General features: G+C 49.1%; 2 protein-coding genes across 4 annotated transcripts in view; both read left to right on the top strand.

Moving 5' to 3' along the window:
• Positions 1–11,632, top strand: part of METAP1D (methionyl aminopeptidase type 1D, mitochondrial) — a 50,755-nt gene extending 39,123 nt beyond the window's left edge. For 2 of the 3 annotated variants that reach the window (XM_074873218.1, XM_074873217.1), the window contains 5 exons: positions 832–995; positions 9,469–9,566; positions 10,174–10,221; positions 11,120–11,198; positions 11,331–11,632. In XM_074873218.1, the coding sequence (XP_074729319.1) occupies positions 832–995; positions 9,469–9,566; positions 10,174–10,221; positions 11,120–11,198; positions 11,331–11,409 (468 nt within the window). In that variant the 3' untranslated portion in view covers positions 11,410–11,632. The remainder of the gene's footprint in view (positions 1–831; positions 996–9,468; positions 9,567–10,173; positions 10,222–11,119; positions 11,199–11,330) is intronic. The other variant, XM_074873219.1, reaches the window with a different exon arrangement.
• Positions 11,633–15,081: 3,449 nt separating this feature from the next.
• On the top strand, positions 15,082–18,563 carry DLX1 (distal-less homeobox 1). The gene is made up of 3 exons (XM_074872287.1): positions 15,082–15,752; positions 16,275–16,474; positions 16,857–18,563. The coding sequence occupies exons 1-3, from the start codon at positions 15,440–15,442 to the stop codon at positions 17,109–17,111; spliced, it is 768 nt and encodes a 255-aa protein (XP_074728388.1). The 5' UTR covers positions 15,082–15,439; the 3' UTR covers positions 17,112–18,563.

Below are 18,563 nucleotides of genomic sequence, written 5' to 3'. Positions count from 1 at the left end.
TTCTGGAAAGCTGAGGTTTAAAACTATGAAATGTCAAAAAAAAAAAAATTAGTTCAACAGGGTGCTATGTTTTCAGCACATTAAATTTTGTGGTGCCAGAATGGTACATTTATTATCTTTCAAAATTCATCTCTGGAAATCAGAAGTAAATTCCAATGTTAATATCACATTGTAGTTTAGAAGTGAAATTAAAGAAAATTTGCAGTGGCTGCAGTGGATTTGGCCTGTGCTTTCTGTGGGGCTCCCTCTGGATGTTGGTAGCAGGGTACACCTCTCACCCCGCTGTGCACATTATCACCTCAAACCCCACCGGGGGATGGTGGCTGCAGAGATACAGGTCTCCCTGCCAGCCACCGATGGGTCTCCCAGCGCCCATGGCCAGCACCGGGGCTCAATGCCGTACTGCTGTGGGGTGCAAGCAGGTCCCTGGTCCCAGGGGCAGGTGGCCGGGTGGGTGGGCACCTGATGGCCCCCAAGGCCCCCTTCAGCCCATGCACTGCCCCCACCCATCTTCTCGCATATAGCCCAGTTAGCCTCATGTCCTGTAGCTGAGCAGTGTCATCATCTAGCGCACTGCTGGGCAGCGATACACAAATTTTGCTTTTCTTGAATTTTTAATTGGCAACCCTTACACACCTTGCAATCTTTCATGGTTTTTTTTTCCTCTGCAATGTTTTGCTTTTCCAGTCTCATTCTTGCAAATACAGCTTAGCCATGGTCTATCTGTTGCAATATATAGCTCATTCTTAGAAAGAATGGATTTATTTAAGGAGATGATCTGTTTCTGGATGCAAAACGAGAAAACGTCTTTACATTTCTGCATATGTTTAGGTGTATTACAATGGCTACCATGGTGACACCTCTGAAACCTTTTTGGTGGGCAATGTGGATAAATCTGGTCAAAAGTTAGTGGAGGTTGCCAGGAAATGTAGAGATGAAGCAATTGCAGCTTGCAGACCAGGGGCTCCCTTCTCTGTAATTGGAAACACAATCAGGTAAGCCTCATATTGACAAGTAAAGGGAGGGCTGGCAAGTGGGACAAAGGTTATTGGTGGTTTGGTATAAAGCTGATGACATGTTTTATGATTCAAAACCATCATTTCAGTCTGATATCAGTATGTGAACTGCCAAGCTATAATGTTGTTCCTTGGGTAAGAGAGATTTTTTTTTTTTAAAGTGAATTATACTAGGGTCAGCAATGATAACTGTAGAAGGAGTCAAAGATATTCATAAGGTAGATTTAAATTAACAGATGTAATTTGCGGTGAGGTCTTGTTTATTTTTTATTTGTGTGTGAAACTACACCACATCTGTCTAAGGATGTAAGAAGGTTAGAAACCATTGTTTTTGTTGTACAGCAATAACAAATGTTACAAAGGATCTAGTCAACATAAGTAAGTCTCTTTGTTTAAAAAGTACAAAAATATTTAACTTGAGAGCTTCTGATCTTACAAAAAGCAGTGCATGCTAACGTCACAGGGAAAAAAGAGCTCACATTCAGAGATTTTTCCCTACTTTGCATCTCTTCTAGCCTTCACACAAATGCAGTCATGACTTTTCTTCTGCTGGCAGTTTTGAATAAAAATACGGCTTAGTTTTTTGAAGGTACCTATGGATTATTTTAAAATGTTTGCCAAAAAAAAAATAGACATATATCGTATACATTTCATTAAGCAATACTTCCCTGGACTATTAATAGTCCCAACATGCTATTGAATACATTCTGATTACTTAAAAGCTGCAAGGCTTAGTCACCTTGAAAGGATGCTGCTTTTTTTTCTTTGTAAATCTTCAGATACTTTAAGGAAAAAAGAGAACGGCAAAATATCAGTTAGATGTATTTATAGCTTTAAAAATATTGTAACAGAGTCTGAATCAAACTTTAGTAAAACCTCTTTGGGTTATATCTGAGAAGCTTTTATTGAAGACTTTGTATAAAATTGTGTTTTTGACAGTTTTAAATTATAGGCTAACTAGCCTGGAGAAAAAGGATAGTGTCTTTCTGTTCTTTCATAGGAAATGTTGAATCAGACCCCTACTGGGAAAAGAAATTTAATGCATATCTCACTATCTTACTGTCCATGAATATAATAGAAGTGAATTCAAAATGTAGTTTTATTTTTGCAAATGGGATGAGTCGATAGATGCACCTCATATTTTTGAACACCTAGGGTTCAACAAATTTACTGGTGGTGCTCTTGCATTTTAACAAAATTTATTCTTGAGTAGAAGGGGGCACAGAACACTGGATTCTTATTCAAGCATTCTATCGAGCTCTGCATTCATGGCTGTGTCTAAAGGGCATGTCAGCCTTTGATTCTCTCTGAGAGGTAATTATCCTTTTCCTGTCACGGAACAACAAATGATAGCTAACTACAGAGGCACATTTGCAGTAGTCACATTCATCAACTGCAGAAAAAAAATTCAATTTAATTGTGCAACACAGCTGCACATAGGCTTTTTGAGCATTTCTGTTGTTCTCCCTGTCTTGCTATTCCTCCCTCCAGATCTATTTTTTAAACTTTTTTTCTGGTTATTTTTTTCCCCTTTTTTGTCTCTTCTTCCATTTTTACTCTCTGTACTTTCTTGTTAAAGTAATTTTCCTTTGTGGCTCTCATTCTTTTTTCCCCATTGAAGGCTATGAATGTAGAAAATTATCACAATTACTCATATAATTGAGCCTCTTTGTAGCAAGTGCAACTCCAGTAGCCTTTCTCCATCATGAAAATGGTTTCATTATAGGGTTTTTCATATTCTCTGACACCATCTACACAGAGGAACAGGCGTGCAGATGAGATGTACTAGGAACAGGGTAGATCAGTAAGGTCACAGTAGGAATAATTAGCTCTGCTATGGAAAGAGCATCTAGGCCTTTTACTGCTACATAAATGTACTGTCCGTGGCTTTTAGTCACAAAAAAACTTACTAACAAATGGAGCTCCCGCCTACTACTTTGAAAAAAAGATTTGTATCAACACTACAATTTTCCATCATTAAGACTAATAACACAGAGCCTAGTATACATCAAGGGGAATAAAAAGAAAAATCTCACATTCAAGTGGCGGCTGGGTGCTGACCTTTGTTCCCTTTTTTTGTGTTCAACTTAACTCTTTACAAAAAAGAGCCACACGCCACACCAACATGCAGGTGAACTCCAGCTAGTGCTAGCAAAGCATGGCATTCAATTGGAAAATCTGATAAATCTCCATGCAGGATAATGCATTTCATTACAGATTCACTACATTAATTCTAGCTGTATTTAAAAAAAAAAAAAAAAAAAAAAAAAAAAGGAAGAAGAAGAAAAAGAACAGAATTGAATGTGACATTGGATTTTTGCTGTGTTGGTACGGAGGTCAGTTTACTTGCAAAGTGTAAATATATAGTCAGCGCCCCCTTTGAAAAGCAGATTAATCAAAGCTAGTAGCTGTTCAAAACTACATATGAAATAGCAGGTCATTAACTTTATTTCTCATGATTTTATTGTGTCGATGATTTAAATGTGATTTGTTTAGAACTACTTTAACACTGCCTCTGCTGAAAGATCGCCTTGGTTTGGTGAAGCTGTGTGTTTCTGGTTATTTGTTATTCAACATTTGAATGCACAGACAGACATATATAATACATACATAAATCAAAATCTTAAGTTTCTGGAGAGTTAGACACCATAAATACCTGAGAACAAGCATGCACAAGCTGAAAACATTTAGGCCCATCAGAATGGAAATGTGTCTAGGTTTTTTTCATCAATATTTCTATAAAGATGCTCAAGTGATATGCAGGACATAGGCACAAATAATCAGAACATTTCCTTTCTACAATAGGTTTGAGAATAATTATACCCACAGAGGTAAGTTTGCATTCAGTATTGTAACATAGTCTTTGTTATGGAAGCCCGATTGCTGACACTATTTCCTGGATGGCAGTTCCTTTTCCCATCAGCTACAAGTTGCAAATAAAAGATTGCATGGATTCATGAGTTACTTTGCTTAGAAAAATTTGAATCTTTGCTAACCTGTTCTTATTGAAGGTGGTGGCAAAACTGTCGGTCAGCTCCAGTGGAAACAGAATCGGGCCCTATGTTCCATTTTCTTCTACCATTTCTGACATTTCTGTTTCAGACAAACATGTAGTTTGATATCTCCTTTTTAGACAGTGAGTTTAGGCACATGGAAGTGTTGTGAGTGTAGAGAGCTAAGAAACATAAATGTGATATTGTTAAATAAACCAATTTCCAACTCCTGGGAAAAAATAATAGTGATGAAAGTATTAATAAATGGTTTAAAATGTTTAACTCATAAGTATATGTTTTGATATTAATTTAGAACAATATAAAGCAGATTTTTAAAAAAATCTGTTTCTATCAGATTATGCACATTTAAACAATAAGTGGCTCAGGCAAAATAAGTCATTTTAATGTCATCTGTGATAGATTTTCCTTGACAGCTACTGTAAATTACAATTACACTGCTTCTCTCTGCACTTGAAAGTAAGCATTGCAATAAATTATCTTTTATTTCAATCCATCATGTCTGCTTTCAGAAACACAGAACCTCAAATAAAAGTTCAGCACTATTGTAAGAAAAATACAGTAATTTGTGTTCCAGTTTGAAACTAAAATGTACCTTTCTTTCAAAAAACAATTGTTGGCTTTCAAAAATATTACTAATTATACTTCAACATTTATTGTCATTATAGGGAATCCCTGAACTTGTGCATTCCCTCAGTGTAGGATTACTATTTAAGAGAAAAATACTTTAATATTTTCCCAGCAGAATTTTGAAATTTCTCAAATTAGATAATATGGTACTATTCAAAATAGATATTTTTATCGTGAGCAAATCTAGTTTAGGCTGATGCTGTTTTCAGTAATTTAAAAAGTAAAAACACAAATATGCCATTCAGTGGTCATTTAACTAACAATATATCTAAGAAAAATGTGATCACTTCTAATTTTTTAAAAATATATATTAATTCAGATCCCTAGTTAAAAAAACAATTATCATAGGTAGGTTGGTTATCTCTTTCAGTGTTTCCTAAGTGTGTTCTCTGCCCAGAAGTGTAAGACAGATTTGTTTAGCAACTTTAGCCGTTCATGTCATGCTGCTCTGCAAGACTGTTGTTGATAAAGTTTCATCCCTGGGGAAAGAAACTAGCACTGCGGGAGAAGTGTCCCTAGCTGGGAATCAGTTCACCGGGATGTTCAGCCTGGGTAGCAAAGCAGTCTGTGCCATCTTGTCTAATCAGCCAAATTCTTCCCTTGTGTCACCAAAGAGCCCAGAGAAGCAGTTGCTATCAATGCTGAAAATGGGATTTGTTTCTCTTGATTTTTTCAGTGAGGGCTTATAATACTGGACTAGATCTGCCTTGAGGAAAAAGTGACAAAATTTGGCAAAAAGAAAAGAAAATGCAGGTTTTTGGGTTTTTTTTTTCCCAAAAAAAAGGGGATTTCCAGTCTGAAGACTAAATGCATGTGTCTTCCTCTGGAGCTGGGATGCTTGATATCCGGTAGATGCTCCTAGAGGCCATCTGCACAGGGCCAGCCCCCTAAGGAAATTCTTTCAACCTGCTTTTCAGCTCCTCATTGGAAGTATTTATCACCCAAGAGCTCCTTCCAGGGGAGGCTCCAGAGTATCAGGGAGAGCTTTGTAGAGAGTCGATCCTGCCTGTTGCTGCTTTGTGGCAATTTCCCTGTTGGGCTGCTGGCAGGATGACAATGCATGTCTCCACACTCAGCCCTCCTTTCAGAGAATTAGCTGTTGTCTGGCAACATGGAAAGAGGATGCTCAGGAGGGAACTGACACCCAACTCTCCTGTCTCTGCCCACTCTCAGAAGCATAATACCACCATACGAGAGGCTCTGCCTATGGATTTAGGTGGACAGCCTGGCCCTCAGTGATGTTCCTTTACCAGCTTGGTCACTGCCGGTCCATCCCAACACCAGACACTTTGCCTGGCTTTGCCATCAGCAAAAGAGGAGCAGCACTGCAGGTACTCTTGACTTTGCAGCCCCTGAGCTGAAACACATGGCAACAAAACATAGAATCAAGTACTGGGCTCATTTATGCTTTTAGTCCTGCTCAATTCACCTCTGCCCAAGCATGCAACATGGCTCAAAGAATAAAATGTGTGATTATAAATGTCAATGGATATTTTTAACAATTATTATGCTGAAGAACCTTTTTTTCCCCTTGATGCTGTTGGTGTGGTGTGGCTCTGCTGCCCCAGCCTTTGCTCTGGAAGTGATTTGACTGGGACATGCCCCACGGCCAAGGGAAACTGGCAGACTGGCACATCCACCCAGTGGTGCAGCTCTCCTTTCCCATGGCAGATGCCAGGCAGCCCAGCTCAGCCATGCCAACTCCTGCCTCCCACCTTCACTGCTTTCCCGCTTGCAATCAGGACTCCTCCAGCTGCCTGATCTTACGCTGCCTGTCTGCAAGGAGCAGCTCATGGAGCTGGGGCTGCAGTCTTGTTAAGGTTGCCTTCCAGGGAAAGCTGGAAACAAAGGCCACCACTGACAGACCCTGAGCTGGGCAATGAGACAGCGAGACCAAAGTGTTGAGCAGTTGTCAGCAGCAAATGGCAAACTTTTGCAAAAATGCTCCGCTCCATGGCATTCTGATTTTTAAATCAGATTCCACAGTCTGGGAACCCTGGAGGCCAGAGAGGCTGATCTGACCAAGACCAACAGTTTAATTCACTCTTCTCAGAGCTGTTTTGAAGTCCTCCCTGCCAGCGTTTACAGCCAACGTGTACATTTACAGGATTACCTTTGCAAGTTGTAGCTGAGGTTAGTAGCTTTGGTTTTTTACGAAAGCTGGGTGTTTTACTGGAACTCCACAAGAATATAAGATCTTACTAGGATTTTTTTAAATACTCCAAAGTAAAGCTAGTAGTTGTGGAGTGAAATTTCCCATAAAGTGCTTCTGAAGCACATGCAAATACTAAAAACAGATTGATCATGGCTGAGTTTCATACCTGCAGCTTATTTTCTCCACAGGTTTTCTGTGCGTCACTTCAGGTTCATTGACCATGTTACATTTTATGCAAAGAATACCCAAGCTCTGTACGTAGACATTATTAAGTGGGAAGGAGGAGGGGCACAGGCATCTGTCAGGGCAGATGTCAAAGCCCTGTGAGCTCCAAGGCCCCCTCTTTTGATGCACAGACAGCAACCACTGAAGTACTGATGCTAACAGAGTTGTTTCAAGCTGTTTGGCAAGTCAGTGGCAGAATTCACCATTGAAATGCACAAGAACCACTTTGACCATGTGAGGATGGGATGCTGTCTTAACACTGCCTTCTGTGTGCCCCGGTGCTCATGCAGCCAGTGCCCAGCACGCAGCTGCTGCTGCCACCCTCGGCAGCAGCTGACTGCTGGGGCAAGAGCTGCCACTGCCCACAGGAGACCATGTAGCCGTGGTGCTCGGAAGAATAGCTGCACAGAAAAAAAGCGTTCTGTCTTGCTACAGAAGATGGATTTTTCTGGGGGAAAAATCCTGTAATAATACAAAGCATCTCAAAAAATGTCCGTGCGCTTTCAGTGGTCAGGGGTGCTGTGTAAAGACATCAGCAAAGCTGAATAGTCAGTGGGATTGTTTATGCTTTTGCAAAAAGACTTGCAAAAGAAGGTGAAAGAAAAGCTTATCACATGTTGCATGGACAGCTTCTCCCCTCTCTCTCTTCAGAGAATCACTTCACCCATATGGGAATAATTATCTGCATTGCCTGGGCTTGGTCACTGGAGATCTTCCATTTTGTTTTGTGTTTGTTTCTGAGTAATCTGGCTTTCTAACTTCTCACCATTCCCCGTGCTTCTTCCTTGGCCTTCAGCATCGTCATAGGCAGCAGGCCAAATCTCTGACCCAGACATGGGTGACATGATAGAAAGGCAGGGGAGAAAGACTTTTCCATCTCTAGTAGGACTTTTCGCTGCATAAACCTTCGTGATTTTTTTCCACATAAATGATGTATGAGGTAAAAGCCTGGACTTTGAATACAACCAGATGAATCCCAACTTCTAGCCTTATTGGTAACCCTCTTTGTCAGTACTTAGGAGTTTGGGGGCAGTTAAACTTGAAATTTCCATTCTTGTCCAGAGTTAATGAAAGAAATGTGATGAGTCTTTGTATCAGGGCAACGGGTAGATAAAAGCTAATATACAAATCCTGTTAAAATGTGCTCTTAAGGTCTGAACACTGCAGCATTATTAACCATTGACCCAACTCTTCTCTCTCATTGCCGTTTCGCTGTGGTGGAGCACCATGTCCCTCAATTGCAGTGACATTAAATTCTGGGATGGTGACCTGCGGGCACTGGAGCCAGCACTGCAGGGTCTGTGAAGCCTGGTGTGCAAAGGGATTACTGCGTACAGCAAGCTGAGGCCACTTTGCAGCTGAATAAGAGCCTCCCCATGGGGTTTAACATGCTTTAATTTCTCTGAGAGCTTACACCTTTATTTGAGTTTCTTAAGTTTTCCACTTTTCCACCTGTAGTCGAACTCTTGAGAAAGCATTTGTTAGGGTGTAAATATAGGCAAACCTGGAGTTTTTAACTGCCTACCTTGATTTAAAACAAACAAATGAAGCTTTTTATGTTGCAGGTGAAATATTTTCAGGCTAAGTGCCTTCTTGTCTTGCTCCTGTTTGATTTTAGAAATAGTGTGGGGATGATATGAAGGACAGGGGTAGCTTCCTTGTCACTTCTAATCTACCTCCCGGTCCCCCCAAATCTCTGCACATTTCTGTTTCAGATGTGAGCAGCCCTCCTGGCTGAGCTGCCTCAAGTCGTCCCCTCCAACACTGCTTGAGTAAGGGCAGAGCCCGGGAGTGAAGCCTGCAGGCATGTGGTGGCCCAGGAGCCAGAGGACACCCCACATATCTCCAGGTCCTCTGGTTTTTAGGGATCAGGATAGGAGTTTGCTTTCCCAACATGAATAGGGATCAGTGCCCGGCCATGTTCCTGCAGGCAGCTCTCAGAGACACTCCTCCCTGAGGCAGGCCATGAAGGACAGATCTCCCAGGCGGAACTGAAACACTGTATTTGTTATTATTTGGCTTGGCTACTGTGGTGATGAGTTCATTAGAAATACATTGTTAATTAGAGTGAACAGATTTGCTGAGTTTCAATACATGTTGGTACTGAACATTTGCGGTATTCTGAAAGGGAAGGGGTAGGGCTCTTAACTCTCCCTGTCCGCAGCAGGACCCTCTTCTGCAGAAAACCCAGTGCTTAGACAGCAGGGATGGCACAGGAGCTACCAGCCTCCACTGGCAGGCATGTTAACTCTGAAACCTAACAGTGGCTCACCGATAGTAGCTCCGATTGCTGCTGTCTTTCGGAGCAGGCGCAAAGTGGTGACGCGGTGCCGGGGCAGGGGTGAGAGCTTGCGGGAGCCGGGTGATGCCGCTGCGGCTGGCGGAGGTGGTCGGGGCATGCTCCCTCACAGTGTCCTCTTTGCCCCCGCAGCTCCGTGGCACGGCGGGGTGGCTTCCAGGTCTGCCCCTCCTTCGTCGGCCACGGCATCGGGTCGTACTTCCACGGGCACCCCGAGGTGTGGCACCACGGTAAGCGGCTCCCACCGGCCGGACCCGCCGCCCCCCGCGCTCGCTCCGCCGTCGGTGATGGAATGACTCCGGGGAAGGGGGAAGGGCGAGAAAACGAGCAGAGGTTCCCCCACCCGCGCACGCTGCCGGTCCCGGCGGGGGTGCCGGGGGGCTTTCCACGCTGGGAAGCTGGAGGGCCGCCCCGGCCTCGTTTTCTGAGAGTGGCGCCGCTATTTCTGAGGACAAATTACTCTTTAACGGAGCCGTCGGGGCAGCTGGGCCCCACGGGTCGCCTCCCCCGCCCCGCTCCGGGCGGCAGCCGCCGTGTCCCGCACCCCGCCCGCGCCCGAGCCACGCCGGCAAAGTTTGTCACGGGGCAAAGAAAAATCTCCACTGAAAAGTTCAAGCCCCCGGAGCCGGCCTGGAAGGAGCCGCCGTCGGGGCGGTCCCGCTGCGCCCGGGGCGGGATCGCCTTCGGCCGGTGCATGGCGGGGACCGGCGTACACGGTACCTGCGAGCCAAAAAGGGGTTTAGAAACCAATTGCTGGTTGCGTTTTACTACCAAAAAAAAAAAAAAAACCAAACCGTGCCCCAACAGCCACAAACGTGTTTTTATTTTCTTTTGCAGCCAATGACAGTGATTTGTTAATGGAAGAGGGAATGGCGTTCACAATAGGTTAGTAACTCTCTGCTGTGGTTGTCTTTTAAAAAGCACACACAGAGCAGCCCAGATCCGTACCGTTTCTTTATTGAGATACAGAAATATCCATGCAGACAGGGGGATGTCGGTGACACTGACCCCTCAGGAACCAGGTTAAAGTACCATTTTTAAAAAGGCATTAAGGAACCAATTGGGTGAAATAGCTTCCAAATTATAAGATTCCGAAAATTAAATGTTTATTATAAATCTTATTAAAGGACATATTTGATGCATATTTTTGGCAAGGCGGAGACTCTGCCGGCACAGTTGGGCCGGGGAGGGTGAGAAGGATGCGGCTGTGTCCCCGAAGCCGTGGCTTACACCAGCCTAGTGGCTCCTGTGCCATTTGCTGCCTGTCAGAGCTGCGGGTTGGGTTTGGGGGCTGCAGTGCCGGTAACCAGTCAGAGCCTTGCCCCGCAGACTGAACACGCTCAATACCAATCATGGAGAGCTGGTGGGGGAAAAGCCCTCTTTCTCACTGTGTGGCTAAATGGCGCGGCAATTAGAAGGAAATAAGAAAATTGTTGTTTTGCTGATTTAATGAACATTTTAAGCCTGTTTAAAAAATTCAAATATTTAAAACTATCCGCTGTTTGTAAGTGTGGTTGGTGCTTTGGTTATTATCCACGGGGTCTTAATTAAAGCTTGATTAAAATTCCCCGCTTTTACAAAAGCGGAATGGGCAACTTCCTACCTTGATGCTTCGTCCTTCTCTTTAGCTCACATATTAGTGTTGCAGGAGAGTGCCGGCCCGGGGAGGATGGGGCGTGTGCGGAAGGGGAGCTACCTGCTGGGACAACCCCCCCTCTCTTGCTTCACAGTCCGGACGGGAGTGCGACTAACTTTAGAATACATTTTGTTTTTCTTGCTGCAGAGCCAATAATAATGGAAGGATCTCCCGAATTTAAGATTCTGAAGGATAAATGGACTGCAATTTCTGTAGACAATAAAAGGTGCCTGATTTTATTTTCTGATCTTTCCTAAACTGTGGAACACTGACAGCCAAAAAAAAAAAAAAAAAGGGTGAGTTTTACAGGCGTGGTGAACGCATTGGCCCCCTAATAACTGCTAAATGTGCATTTCAGATCAGCACAGTTTGAACATACCATTGTGATTACCTCAGAGGGAGCAGAAATCCTCTCTGAACTGGTGGAAGAAGCCTAAAGATGGAGCAAGGAGTGGAGGGACTCGCTGTACTTCTGGGATTTCCAGTTTCACTCGGGACAGGGAGGAGGTTTCTGTAATTTCTGTGGGGAATGGGTGTTGCATAAGTCGCTGCAGGGGACAGAAAATGCAGCTTGAGGGGTCAGCTCTGGATATAGTCCTTTCTGTGTGTTACCTGGTGAGTATTCAATAAAAGTCCTTTGGCTTGTTTGTGACCCTGGAAGCAGCCATGCACAGCCTGCAAGTGCAGAGGGTTTGGGCTATTTGGGGTGAGGGGCAGGGAGCGGGTCCCCTCTCCCAAATCCTGCATGGGACAAACACATATCCGGTGACACGGTCTCTGTGCAGCTGAGAGGACAGAGGAACATGGTATCTTCCCCTTATAGCTGAACTATGGGGTGAATTTGTCTTCACTGCATTAGCACAGTGCTGTTTCCCAGGCTGTAACTTCTACTAGGATGGAAAAAAGTTTCCCAAGGGTGGCAGGCAGAGGCAGCAGCCTCTTCCCCCCCAGCCTTCCCAGCAGCAGGCCCCCCCTTCCTGCTTCGGCTAATTTCTCTTTGCACAGCGCAAAAAGTGATTAAAAATGAGATGCAAAGCGCGCTTCTCTGGAGATCAATAATTGCCCTGCTTGAAGAATTAGCCGGTTTGGGGTAATCACTGCTCTGCGGTGCCCACGTTAGTTAAGGGAGAGGAGTTCCGTAGTTTAACAGAAACGGAGGAGTTTGCGGTCTGGAGGAGGAGCCCCGGCTCCTGCCCGGAGTTTGGAGCTGATGGTCCTCGCTCGGCGCTGTGCTCGCTGCCGTCCTGTCCCGGGACTGCCCGGGGCTGGAGAGTTTGATTTGCGATTAACCGGTTGCCGACCGCCCCATCGGGCCAGACGGGTCTGGCCTTGGTCCTTCGAGGCTACCGGACCAGGACCCGGTCCCGTGAAATGCGGGGTAGCCTCGGAGATAAGCAGGTGACGTCCAGAAGTGCCCCAGACCCGCGGCAGCGGCGGTGCGGGTTTGGTACAAATAGCTTGCCCGTAATTGTGGGCAGGCGCGGGGCTGGGCCGAGGGCCGATCGGCCGCGTATGCCGGCGCCCGGAGCTGCTCGGCACCGGCTCCCGCAGCGGTTCAGGGCAGAAGTAAGCCGCTTACTTACAGCTTTACTCTGCTGTTTGTTTTCACCCGAGTACAGCGACCTGTCAGCTCTAATAGTTTCTAACAGCATCTTTTCAAAAAGCAGGACGCCCCCCGGCACACGGCTAACAGCGCGGGGCAGCCGCTCAGCTCCGTCCTCCCCGAGAGGGGCTCGGAAGGCCTGAAAACCTGTAAAAACAAACGATGCAGCCAGGGACTTCACAAATACACAGAGGTTAAACGGCGCGCTGCGGCCGCGGGGGGCGAGGGACCCCCAGCACTGCCCGGGGGAGGTATTTTGGTTCTTAACCCCCCCACCGCCCGGCCGCGCTGCCCCTCCCGAGGGGCGCCCGGGGTCCCGCCAGAGGCGCCTCCCGGGAGGGTTGGCCGCGCCGGGAGCCCCTGGACGGCACCGCAGGTGTTCCCCGTCCCCCGTCCCCTGCCCCTCCGCCGGGCCGCCTCCGCCTCCCGGCCCGCGCGTTCCGCGGCGCGGCGTGAGGCGGGAGCGGCGCGGCCGGGCGCAGGGACCCCACCCCCCTCCCCGCAGCCCGGCGTCAGGGCACCGCCGGCGGCTCCGGGCGGTCGCTGTGTGCTCTGAAGTCCCCTCGGTAACTCTGACGGGGCTGCGCGTTTTACCGGCCGCCGCGGAGCGTCTGGCCGTCGATGGCGGGCGTTTGTAATCCTGATTACGAACGGGACTAAAGCGGCGCCGCGGCGGTGCGGGGCCAGGCAGCGCCGCGCACAAGCCCCTCACGCAGGAGTCCTTGCCGGGTGAGCACGACGACAGGGCCCCGACGGGGCGATCGCCCCCGCGGGGTCGGGGCGTCCCGCGGCCGCGGCCCCTCCGCGCTCGCCGAGGTCGCGCTGCCCGGGGCCGGCGTTGCGCGGAGGGGCGGCGGCCCTGCACCGGCTGTGAGCGGAGCCGCGCCGTCCGGTCCGCGGGGTTTTGGCGGGACCGGCGGTTCGCTCGGGGACTGCCTGCGCTCGGCCGACGGGAAGAGGCGGCGGCAGGGCCGGCGGGCACGGAGCAGCGTCCCCTCCCCGCAGCCACCGGGCTGAACGGAGGACGGCGGAGGTGCCGGAGCTACCGGGGCGCCCCGTCCCCTCCTCGGACAAGCGCGCAGACCCGCCTCGGGTGGTCACTTACATCGCCGCGGGGGGCAGAGCCGGCTGCCGGAGGAGTCTGTGTGGGGACACACCGCTACCGCCCCTTCCCGCGCCAAGCCGCCGCGGTTTTGTGAAAATGAACTTTGCGCATCGCGAGCAAAACCGGGGGGGGGAACAAAAAAAAAAAAAAAAAGGAGGGGGGAGAGGAAGTAAAAGAGGCGTTAGGAAATGGGCAATTAAAACCGACAGAGCCGCTAATGAAAGGAAAAAAAAAAAAAAAAAAAAAGGCCCGGAGCAGAGGGGCTCGGTTTTGCCAGCTTTGCGCAGCCATGAGCCGGTTGCTTCCAGGACCGCCGCCGCCGCCGGGGGTGCCCCAGCCCCGCTGCCGGCGGGGCAGGACGGCGCTCACACCGGTAACGATATCAGCGCCGCGATTTGGTTTGAATGTTCACTTTTATTGGGGTTCTCCCTTTACCAAAATCTCTTGATGACACAGTTGTGGTGCCGTGCACACCGCGCACCCTAGACAGCCTAGGTGTAACCGGGAAAGTTCAGCCCAGGCCAGATCAAATCCCAGGCTGTTTAATGCTGGAAGGCTGCATGTTGCTATTAGTGTTAAATATATGGCTAATTATGCGTATGAAAATTAAACATCAGTGTTATGCTAATGGGGCCGCCTTCAGCTGCGGATCAGAGCACTTGAGACTAGCATTTAATCAAATGAATCGGTAACTAATACATCTGCACGTGTGAACTTTCACAAGATCATTTTCCTGTTACAGTCACACCGCTGAATTATGAAAGAAATAATTATCAACACTTTCTAATTATCTAACAAAGTAATTTGGGATTCATCGTGGGCTTTCTGGGGAGGATCTCCCAAGTCCCACCTCATTTACCGCTCACGCACGCGGAAGTTTTCATTTTAAGCTCAAATGCGCCGTTTGGCCCGTTCAGGGCGATTTTTGTTTCGTTGAATGGTTTTTCTCTCCCCTTTAAGAACAATAATGGCGATAACCGGGCGGCGCGCTCTGGAGGTGCGGCCGGCGCTGGGACCCGCGGGCCGGAGCGGAGAGCCCCTGCGCGCCCGCGGAGTGTGCGCGGTCGGGCAGACGGGGCCCGTCCGCTTTGCCGGCGGGTCCCGCCGCCGTCGGCCGGAGCGGAGCGGGGAGCGGAGCCCGCCCGGCGGGCCAGCACCCCCCGCGGCCCGCCGGTGCCGGCAGAGCGCGGCTGTCGTCCCCTGCGCGGCGAGGGGCGGAGGAGAAGGGCGGAGGGAGGCGCGCTGCCTCCTGCCGAGCTCCGGCCCGGCGCTCTGCGCCGCCGGCGGCGGGAGCGGGGGGCCCGGGCGGCTGTCGCCCGGAGCCGGCCGAAGAGCGGCGGCGGGGGCCGGCGGAGCGGGGCGGAGGCCGGGGAGCGGCGGCGTCGGGGCCGTCGGGGCGTGCGGCCGGCGCTCGGGGACGCGCGGCGCTGCCAGTCCGGCTCTCCGCGCTCACCGGGGTCCGGGCGAGCCCCGAGCGCCTTGGACCAATCCAAAGCGATTATGCAAGACGGCGGACCAATCAGCTCCGCCAGCTCATGAATATTCATAGACTTGGCTGAGTCAAAGCTTTTAGGCGAGTTTGTGTAGATGTACAGCATCATGCTTAGACTTTTCAAAGAGACAAACTCCATTTTCTTATGAATGGAAAGTGAAAAACCCTGTTCCGCTTAAATTGGGTTCTTTCCTGTCCTGAGAAACACAACAGACCCCAAAAAGGCAAGCTGAAGAGAGAACACACACACAGACCAAGCGACAAGAAATGACCATGACTACCATGCCAGAGAGTCTAAATAGCCCCGTCTCAGGGAAGGCTGTCTTTATGGAGTTTGGGCCGCCCAGCCAGCAAATGTCTCCTTCTCCCATGTCCCACGGACACTATTCCATGCACTGTTTACACTCCGCGGGCCACTCTCAGCCTGACAGCTCGTACAGCACAGCTTCGTCCTTCTCCCGACCGCTGGGCTACCCCTATGTCAACTCGGTCAGCAGCCACTCGAGCAACCCCTACATCAGTTCAGTGCAGTCCTACCCCAACAGCTCCAGCCTGACTCAGACCCGGTTAGAGGAGACAGGTAGGTGCACTCGGCTTTGGGGAGGGGGGGGAGGGGGGGGGGGAGGGAAGGCAAGGAGGGAGGGAGGGTGCTCGTATCAAAAAAAAAAAAATCTATCGGGGGGGGGGGAAATTAAATTAAATTACAAAATATTAGTCAGGAGAGGCTGAGGATCACAGGGGAGCAGTACACAGAGTACACAATGCCTGGCTGGAAAAGAAATCAACCCAGATGTGCACGTATTAGTCTTCGTAATTATTTATTGCGTAGCGCTATAAACAATGTATGCAATTAAGGGTAATTAAACCTAAACTGCAGCCTGTAAAAATAGCAAACTTTCTCTGGGAAGAAGCCTGGGCTGCCATAATCGCCCGGAGCCTTTGTTAGTGTTACTCGAGCTTCACTTTTCTTCCTTCTCATTATTGTTATTGTTGATGTTGCTGCTGTTATTGTTACTATTGCTGCTGCTGCTAGTGCTGTTACTGCTATTATTACTATTGCTGCTATTATTATTATTTATTCTGCATCGCTTGTTGTTTGTAGGGGCCGAATCGGAGAAAAGCACTGTGGTAGAAGGAGGGGAAGTTCGCTTTAATGGGAAAGGGAAAAAAATCCGCAAACCCAGGACTATTTATTCCAGTTTGCAGCTGCAGGCTTTGAACAGGAGGTTCCAGCAAACTCAGTATCTGGCTCTTCCTGAAAGAGCCGAGCTCGCAGCGTCTCTGGGACTCACCCAGACACAGGTACAGCTCCGACTCAGCCGGCCCCTCTCCCGTGTCCTCTCCCCGTCGCCACCGCCGGCGTGGGAGACCCCACGCATGATGCAGACGGGTCACAGCCGCGGGCAACGGGGCCCGGTGCGACGCCCGCCCCGCCGCGGGGGCCTCCGCGGCACCGGCTGCGCCTCCGCGGCGGGGCGGGCGCGGGGGGGGGTTGTGGGTGTCTTACCGGGTGGTTTGGCCTCACAAAATGGCAACGAGCACAGCAGCCACGCGGGAATAAGGGGGAGAAGCTGGGGGGACCGCCGGGTGCGGGGGGGTCCGTCGGACTCCGGCGGGGGGGCGGGGGGGGTGTGGTGGACCGTAACCGAGGGGTGCTGAGCGTTGCCCCCGTTCCCGTTTGCAGGTGAAGATTTGGTTTCAGAACAAGCGCTCCAAATTCAAGAAGCTGATGAAGCAAGGAGGGGCCGCCCTGGAGAGCAGCGCCTTGACCAACGGCAGGGCTCTCTCGGGCAGTTCGCCACCGGTGCCCCCGGTGTGGAATACCACCTCCGCCTCCGGTAAGGCCTCGTCGGGGACCCCGGGCACCTACATCCCCAGCTACACGTCGTGGTATCCTTCGGCCCACCAAGAAGCTATGCAGCAGCCGCAGCTGATGTGATTATAAATCCGTTTTCCCCTACCGCAAGCACTATCGGTCCCGAAAAGAATTAAAATTATTACGGAAAAAAAAAAAAAAAAAAAAAGAAATTAAGTGAAACAAAAGGAAGGGGGGGGGGAGAGAAAAAAAAAAAAAAAGAGGAGGAAAGAGAGAGAGAGGAAAACCACAAAAGAAACCCAAGCAAACAAACAAACAGAAGGTCTCTTGCCCATGCAGCCATTAGGACGCGGCCCTGTAGCTGGGTGCGCGGAGCACAGATGTGATGCGGGCCGGCTCCCACCGCGGACAGCTGACGGAGCGGCCCCGAGCGCCGCACAACAGCCTGGGAGCAGAGCGAGCGCCGGCCGCGGCTTTGTGGGACAATCAGAAAAAGATGTTGGGGGGGGGGAAAGACCTCTCCTCTGTCCTGTCTGTCTGTCTGTGTCTGTTGAAATGTAGGTCATTTATTTACCACCCCGATCTGACAGTCTCTCCAATTGCAAGGGGGAAGGAAGCTGTACAATTTCCAGAGCTTCTTTCCCTCGACATTTTCTGTACCTTTCACTCTCCATCTGTATATTTTTTGTTGTTGTTAAAAGGGGAAGACGGGGGTTTTATTTATTGATTTAAATTACCACTATGAGAGTGCTAGAAACAAACGGACAACCCGGCTTGCTGAGTGCACTGCTCGGACGCACGGTTTGCTTTGAACGAAACCACACGCGGTCCCCCGGCCCCGGCCCCCCCCAATAAATCACCACAGGAGAAGGATGCGATTTTTAACTTTTACAGTAACTTTTATACGTCGCTGGTGTGGAGAGCTTTGGTCCGAATAGGTTTGCATTTCTCGCGTATTTAACAAAGGGAATAAATGCACATTGTTTGGTACTCCGAAGTGGAATCGCAGCAGCTGCCGAGCGCTTTGCTGGGGTGAAGCAAGGCGCGGAGGACGGAACGAGAGCCCCGAGGGCGGCGGCGGCGGGGGGGGACCCGCCGGGCAGGCGGGCGGGCGGGCGCACCCGCGCAGCTCCGCGCAGCTCGGCGCATCTCCGCGCGGCCCCGGCGAGGCTTCCCCGCGGAAAGCCGGCCCGAAGCCGAAATGCACAAACCGACGTGCAGGAGCTACTCGCTGTACATATTTTATTCTTAATTATTATTATTATTGTTCTGTAAACATGTTGCACAAATTTAGCCTTTTTTTAATATTATTATTATTTCCGTTCTGTTTCGTGTGGCTGTAAAACATGATGCTTTGTGTACTGAGATCTTGACATTTTACTTGTGAAACTCGGAAGATGTGATAAACTGAGCTCGGCTGTGTTTAGTGTTCTATATGTCAAAGTTTAGTTTTATATTGAGAATGTTAACTTATTGCTTTGTATCTGGGGAAGGAAAGGAAAAAATCACACAAATCTTTGTACATAAGTTATAAAGTTTCTTTGAGACAGTAAAATTATGGTTTGGAAAAAGAGA

Source organism: Strix uralensis, chromosome 6 (assembly GCF_047716275.1).
Source record: "Strix uralensis isolate ZFMK-TIS-50842 chromosome 6, bStrUra1, whole genome shotgun sequence".
Classification (NCBI taxonomy): Eukaryota; Metazoa; Chordata; class Aves; order Strigiformes; family Strigidae; genus Strix; species Strix uralensis.
This window is presented reverse-complemented; position numbering and strand designations above follow the sequence as displayed.